This window comes from Trichoderma breve, chromosome 5 (genome assembly GCF_028502605.1).
Source record: "Trichoderma breve strain T069 chromosome 5, whole genome shotgun sequence".
NCBI classification, from domain to species: domain Eukaryota; kingdom Fungi; phylum Ascomycota; class Sordariomycetes; order Hypocreales; family Hypocreaceae; genus Trichoderma; species Trichoderma breve.
In genome coordinates this window covers 3,703,092-3,710,608 of record NC_079236.1, presented here as the reverse complement: position 1 = coordinate 3,710,608, position 7,517 = coordinate 3,703,092, and the positions used below count along the sequence as shown (strand labels likewise).

The following is a 7,517-nucleotide window of genomic DNA, read 5'->3' as shown; positions in this document are numbered from 1 at the left end:
AATCTAATGCCTATAGTGTTCCTCTGTGCGTCTCTGCATGTAGAATCTCATTGGTCCTTCATGAGATGCACTCTGGGTGAATGAAGGGGATGTACTTGGCAGCTTGTCATTAATGCCCAACCACTTTGAGACACGTAGTCATCATTATCTGGGCCTCTGTTGCGGAGAAATCTAACCTTGCGATAGACCGCCCAGTATCACAGCTCCTATCTGGCGAGGGACTCGACATATCCTGGCACTGCTTCCTGTGGAAGTGTGCCCTCGTAATTAGTCGACTTCAATGATGGATTGGCATCTCGTGCAGTGGGTTGCTATGCTACGCAAGCCAACTGCGCGAGAAGCCATCACGACTTTTCTTCTGCTGCTGCCCTTGTTTACCTCGATTCTGTATCGACTCTACGCAAAGATTCGAAGACGAGATGGCCGTTCAGTGGGTCTTCAGATCCTCTCCGATGAATACAACGATGACCAAGTCAAATATGAGTACGTCGCATCTCGCTATTCATGGTGTCCGATAGCTCACAATTCAGGATCATTGCTGTACATGGCCTTGGGGCTAACCCTGAGCACACCTGGACTTGCAAACCCAACTCAAAGTCCAAAACCAGCGACTCTCAGAAGCCCGTTCATTTGCTTAAAGATTTGCTCATGAAAGATGAGCGATTTTCGGATGCACGAATTCTCCATTTTGCCTACAATTCGGACTGGCTTGTTGATGCCTGCTTTGAATCGGCTCGTGACATTGGACTTCGTCTCATAGAATCCGTGATTGAACACAGAAAGACTCATCTTGTAAGAAATTAATGACTATCTTTTAAAAAATATTTTTAACATAGAGTTTAGCGACTCCCTCTGATCTTTGTCGGACATAGCTTTGGCGGAATAGTCATTAAAGAGGTATGTTGATTGCCTTGGATATCGTCCTCTTTTGTATGGCAATCTTTACCGTTCAGTTTCTTATTATCCCCTACAGGCATTATCTAGCGACTTAAAAGATACTGAACGAATAGTAGAGGACACATGCGGTATCATCTTCTTGGGTACGCCTCATTTAGGCAGCCCAATCGCTGGCTTTGGAGCCACCCTTGCCTACCTCACTGGCTTCTTAGGGTCAAACACTGGCTTGCTACTCTTACTCCGAAGCAATGGCGAAATGCTTGTGAATTTGAGTATAGCATTCCAAAGTTGCTTAGAAAGAAAATACCAAGATCTGGATAAGAAGACCAAAATTGTTTCGATCTGCGAGCAGAAGCCCACATATTTGATGAATTGGCTTTACGCAGGCTTGGTAAGTCCAATTACTGAATTGTTTTCTTTGCAATTATCTGATGCATTGCAGATTGTCCCATTAGCTTCGGCAACATTCGGTACGAACTTTATGGAGGTTTTCAAAGTCGACAAAGACCACTCTGGACTGAACAAATGTTTCAACTTAGAAGATCCCCTTTATAAAGTGCTTACAGCCCAACTACACAAGATCCGGCCGTAAGTGACAATAACCATGGCCAAATACTACCGTCAACTAAGAATCATAGTACCGCGCCACCTAAAATTAATACGCTTCAACAAGCCGTCCTCGACCGTTTGATGCCCGTTACTGCCGCTGATGCAGAGTTTCACCCTGGACTCGACGAATACGGAAGAGCTCTTTCAGAGTGCCTCCCTCAAACTAGAGAAGAGATACTGAAAGACATTTGCGACTGGCTCGATGACAGCACTTCGTTGCAAAAACATCTCTACTGGCTTCAAGGCAAAGCCGGCACGGGGAAATCTACTATTGCGCGCACTATTGTCAGCAGGATGGCTAGACAGAACCGCATCGCTGCCAATTTCTTTTTCAAAAGAGGTGGAGGCGATCGAGCTAGACTTAAGCGATTCTTTACGACTCTGGCAGCTCAGCTTGTGAGGCAATGGCCTAGCTTCGCTAAAGCTGTCCAAGAGGCTTTGGAGTCCGACCCTTCGCTTCCGGAACAAGACCCAAGGATTCAATTCGAGAAATTGATTCAGGAACCTTTGAGGAAACAAGAACACAAGAAGTCTAAAGTTATAATGATTGTCGTCGACGCTCACGACGAATGTGATTTAAGTGAGGATCTAACTAGCCTGGTTCAGCAGCTCACGCAATCACAGGATGGTCACTCCACTCAACCTCTAGTCAAGTGTTTTCTGACTAGCCGCTTATATCATCATACGCAATATAGTTTCAATAGCATCTCCGAGAAGAGATGTGAGAAGAAGGAGCTTGAAAAAGCCACATCGGCAACTATCAGGTCAGACATTGAACGTTACCTGCGGGATGAGTTGGAAAAGATCGATGGCCTTTTAGATCCGCTTCCAGGGGGTGATCTATGGTCCAATCCCTCTGATGTGGAAAATCTCAAGAAACTTACAGAACGAGCCTGTCCGTTATTTGAATTCGCTGCTTTTTCTACTCGTTTTATTAAACAAACAAACATGCCGGGAGGACCGCGAGGCCGCCTCCATTACATATTGGAAACTCAAATTTCCGGCGACCTCAACGACTTATATGACTCCATCATAAAGCGAAGGTTCTATGGCCTCGATGACCAATGCCATGAGAAAGCAGAGGCAAATTTTCAAAAGATTATTGGTTCCGTCGTTTTCTTAGCGAATGCAGTGACAGTCAGATGTCTAGCCGAGATTCTCAAGCTGCCTGAGAGAGAGATTCGCGAAGAACTGCAAACTTTTGAGTCGGTTCTTGTGGTTCCAGCAGAACAAGACGATCAGTCGCTCATCACATTGTTTCACGAATCATTCAGAGATTTTTTCTCTGGGTCTGGAACTACAAAGAAGTTGACAATTAATTATATAGAAGTCCATACTATGTTGGCATCTCGCTGCCACCAGCTTCTATGTGGTGCATTGCGAGAAAACATGTGCAAATTAAAAAGACCCGGAACATATCGAAGTGAGGTTACAAATGAAACTGTCAATGAATTTCTACCGCAAGAAGTACAATACGCATGCCGATTTTGGATTTTCCACGTCAAAAGGAGTCAGTCAAGCATCAAAGATGGCGATAATTGGCATTCATTCCTACTATCTCATTTCCTCCACTGGCTTGAAACACTGAGTTTGTTGGGAAGAACTTCAGAAAGTGCGTCACTGGTCAAAGAGCTGAAAACTGCCGTGCATGTCAGTACGTTTCCAATCCTAGTCCGCTCGCAAATGCTGACCGTAGTAGCCTTCCGATGCAGTACAAGTCAAGGCATTTCTAGAAGATGCGGAACGACTTATTGCCTCTTTCCGATACGTCATTGACGCTGTGCCATTGCAACTCTATAGCTCCGTTTTAACATTTGCTCCAGCTGAAAGCCTTGTTCGAGAAAACTTTGACGCATATCGCACCAAATGGATCTCTCGTCTACCAAATGTTGATTCCCAGTGGAGTCCATGTTTACAAACATTTGAAGGCCACCTTAACTCAATTTGCTGCGTTAGTGTTTCGTCCGATGGTATTCTAGCATCTGCAGATGAAGATAACATAGTAAAAGTATGGGATCCTATATCTGGTACTTGTCTGCAGACATTTTCTGTGGACAGCGAGTGGAAATATGGGGTCAGATCGATGGCTTTTTCTAAAGCCGGCAAGCTTGCTTGCCTGGCAAATGGATGTCTCTGTGTGGGATATACGGAGAGACACTTCTTTGCAAACTTTAGACTTGATGCAACACCTTCGGCAAGATGGGTTGCACTACACGGGTTCAGTTGTCTTTCAAGACGAGCAAAACCTTCTATTGGCGGGTGTGAGCCTGCGTAAAGTTCTCAAATTAGAACTGGGATATGAATGCGAGGAAGAATCCAATCTCCCGTTTGACAGCGTACCAACAATCCTGTCGCCTGACGGACAATGGGCTGCATATGCAATCCAAGGCGAAATAAGAGTTCATGACATGAACTCTAAAGGCAACCGTTCGCTTAAAAAGCTAGAAGGATCTACATTTAAGTCGTTTGATTTGAACGCATGTTTCTCGGGAGATAACCGATATTTTGCGTCTCTGCAAAACAGCAGCAGAGAAGTTACGATCTGGGACGTTTCAACGACTATGTGTTTACAGGTTTTTCATGAGGCCCTTTTCTTCACCGCATTGGCATTCTCAACTGATAGTCGCTTGTTGGGAGTGGGACATGATACAGGAAAAATAAGCATCTGGGATTGGAAAAATCATTCTCGCCTTCACACATTTACAGGACATCCCCATCAGGTCAAATCTTTATCATTCTCACCAGACGAAACATGGCTTGCTTCAGCCTCCTGTGATTGCATAGTTAAAATATGGGACGCTAGAATACATGAGTCCAAGGAGAGAAACACATCCATTTTCGATACCACAGGTATCAAGATGCCCACGGGTGACCACTGTCTTGCTATGAATCAACGTCTTGCTATGATATCCGCTGAAACATCTGAAATTCAGTTGTTGGACGATTCTGGAAGCAAATGGGTTGCACAACCATTTAAAAACGCTTATGCTAATGTGGCAATCTCTGCGAACGGTAACATCTTTGGAGCAGTTTTAGACGATAGAACGGGTATTGAAATATGGGACTCAGAGTCGGGGAATCTTTTACCTGCCCACAATCGCTCTTCTCTCTACATACGCTCGATCGCCTTCTCGGCAAATGGTGAAAGATTCATAATAGGCCTATCGAATTTGACGGCTGAGGTTCGGGAGTCTCGTACGGGCCAACTATTGAAAGAGTTGAAGCAAGAACATATACATAGCCATTTCCATACTGACGTAGCCATATCTTTTGATGGTGAACAGTTTGCTTGGGCAGGCGATGAGATGAAACATAACCCCGATGTTTACACTGAGGAGTTTCATTTGAGTGTTCCTCACGAACTCCAACATTACTTCGCTGGGGGGAAGGAGTTAGCCTTCTCCCCAAATGGAAAGCGACTTGCAGCGGTTAACCTTTGGAAAGGGGTTTTTTGGGATATGGCAACAGGTGTCTGTTTGAGAATGAACGGCTGTGGCATTGGCCACTGAACACAAGCTTCATAAATTTCGATTTCGCCGTGGGCACAGACTTACCGGAGCCTAAGCCGTGGGAGGATTGTTTGGCCAAGTACTACATCAGTCTCGACGGTGTTTGGATCATGAGGCATCGTGAGAAGCTGCTATGGATTCTGCCGGAATATCGGCCAAAAGGCGCCATTACCTCTGGATCAAAGATTGCAATTGAGCGTGTATCAGGCCACCCATATGTTATAGAGCTTTTAGATGAGGACCTTTGACTGATCATTGTTTGTCAATGGATAAACACTTGGCTGCTTCGACAATGAGACATGGAACTACCTTAGTTGAAAATACTTAGAGTCATGGTAATACTGTTTTCGAGTGATTGGCAACTGTATTAGAATGAGGTTGTCTATTACAAGCTGGTATTATCATCAACATGTGAAAGACATTAACAACCCTTCAATCAACGCTAATGTTATGCAATCCACTTCCTCCGCCCAGCTGCCAAGCATCTAGACTCAAACCCCTCCACCAAGCCGCAACCATCCAAAACCATGAAATTATGCCGCACATGCCGCACGCAACTCATCGGCCGACTTCGGGATCTTTTAAAACACTCAAATTCACTCTTTTGATACAAATTTTCGCAATTTCTTTTATTTTATTCAGTTTACATACTAACGGTGGAGTAAAACAAGTACGTAAAAGTCTCGAGATGCTCGGGCGACATTTCCCAAACGAGGCAAGGGAATGGTACCATGACGATCCCAGAATGGAAATAAGTGAGGAGAGCAAAAAACAGCTGGAAGCGGCAAAAGGCGGTAGTTGGGTTACTAAGGATGATGTCGATGAGCTGAGCTTACATGGCGCAAAGCTTAAAGTCTTGTTCTGTTTGGAGAAAAGAAGTGCGGGCACAAACAAGCTGTTGCATACATCTCCTCATTTTCCCATTGTTGTCTGTAGTCTATTCAAACCTGTAACCTTTCAACATCATCTCCATCTTGTACTCCCCCTCCCCGTGATATACATCCCCTCCTTCAACCATGGCCATCCGTGTGGGAACAGCCTCGCCCAATACCCAGGCCACAACCCCCCTCACCCTCGCCCACCTCCACGACATCGTCTCCCGCGCCGCCGCCCAGCGCATCGACATCCTCGTCCTACCAGAAGCCTTCATCGGCGGCTACCCGCGCGGCACCTCATTCGGCTGCGTCGTCGGCAGTCGAACCGCCGAGGGCCGGGAATCGTTCGCTCAGTACTTTGACAAGGCAATCGATCTCGGCGACACCGTTGGCGATGGAAGTGCCGGCGCGGGCGTGAAGTGGGTGAGGAGGGAGTTGCCTGGCTATGAGCTCGGCGGGAGCGGTCGGGGTGATGGCTCGCGAGAGGAATTGGAAAGGATTGCGCGCGATACGGGCGTGTTTTTTGTGACGGGGTGCATTGAGAAGGCGGGTGGCAGCTTGTATTGTGCGGCGGTTTATGTGTGTCCCAAGGAGGGCATCATAGGCAAGCGTCGCAAGGTGATGCCGGTAAGCTCTCAACTCAACTCCATTACTAGTTCACGATGCTATGCTGCATCTTATACAAGTCCATCCGGCTAATATGCATCTTATAAGACGGGCACTGAGCGTCTCATGTGGGCCCAAGGCCATCCATCAACTCTCCGCGCCGTCACGACCTTCATCCGCGGCCAACGCATCAACCTCGCCGCTGCAATCTGCTGGGAAAACTACATGCCTCTCCTCCGCCAATCCCTCTACGCCCAAAACATCAACCTCTACCTCGCCCCCACCGCCGACGGCCGCGAAGGCTGGCTCAGCCTCATGCGCACAATCGGCATCGAGGGCCGCTGCTTCGTCGTCAGCAGCAACATGTGCGTCCGGGGCGAGCCGGACTCTGCCGACGCGGGAGACCGGGATGTCGTGCCGGTGACCGGGGGCTCGAGGCGGAGCGGCCGGAAGAGCAGCTCCGCCGTCGTTGCGGACGATGGCTTCGAGTTTGCGGTGCCGCCGCCAAAGGTGAGGCACGGACGAAGGAAGAGCGTGTTTGACGAGGATGGTAATGAGATTGTGCTGTCTTGTCCGGCGGATAACGGCGAGAAGCAGGGAGAAGAGCAGACACGAAAGTCAGACGAGCAGCAGAGGATGCAGCAACTGCAGAACTATCAACTCCCCAAAGTACAAGAAGACGAACCAGTCCAGCAACAAAACCAAACTACTCAGCCCGCCGCCGCTCCCAAAGCTCCGCACTTCCTCTCTCGCGGCGGCTCTTCCATCGTTTCTCCGTTTGGCGATGTCCTTGCTGGTCCGCAGTGGGAAGACGAAGATGGCATCATTTTCGCCGACATTGACCTGCGTGACTGCATCCGCGGCAGGCTCGATCTGGATGCAGCGGGAAGCTACTCAAGAAATGACGCATTCAAGCTGACTGTTGATGGATTGGACTTGGATCCGCTGCCCTATTGAGGAGACGCACGGATATTCAGTCACAAGGAGTATATGTGAGTGTAAACTAATGAAATGATTTGAT

At 47.6% G+C, this 7,517-nt stretch overlaps 2 protein-coding genes across 2 annotated transcripts; both read left to right on the top strand.

Moving 5' to 3' along the window:
- Window positions 1-283: 283 nt before the first annotated feature.
- On the top strand, window positions 284-5,263 carry T069G_08747 (WD domain, g-beta repeat domain-containing protein; the record flags this gene model as incomplete). The annotated part of the gene is made up of 10 exons (XM_056175957.1): window positions 284-483; window positions 531-792; window positions 844-897; window positions 974-1,288; window positions 1,340-1,485; window positions 1,536-3,156; window positions 3,206-3,434; window positions 4,213-4,647; window positions 4,804-4,897; window positions 4,975-5,263. The coding sequence occupies 10 exons, from the start codon at window positions 284-286 to the stop codon at window positions 5,261-5,263; spliced, it is 3,645 nt and encodes a 1,214-aa protein (XP_056026906.1).
- Window positions 5,264-6,031: 768 nt separating this feature from the next.
- T069G_08746 (carbon-nitrogen hydrolase domain-containing protein) lies at window positions 6,032-7,453 on the top strand (the record flags this gene model as incomplete). The annotated part of the gene is made up of 2 exons (XM_056175956.1): window positions 6,032-6,517; window positions 6,605-7,453. 2 exons carry the CDS (start codon window positions 6,032-6,034, stop codon window positions 7,451-7,453), a joined length of 1,335 nt encoding a protein of 444 aa, XP_056026905.1.
- Window positions 7,454-7,517: the final 64 nt, after the last annotated feature.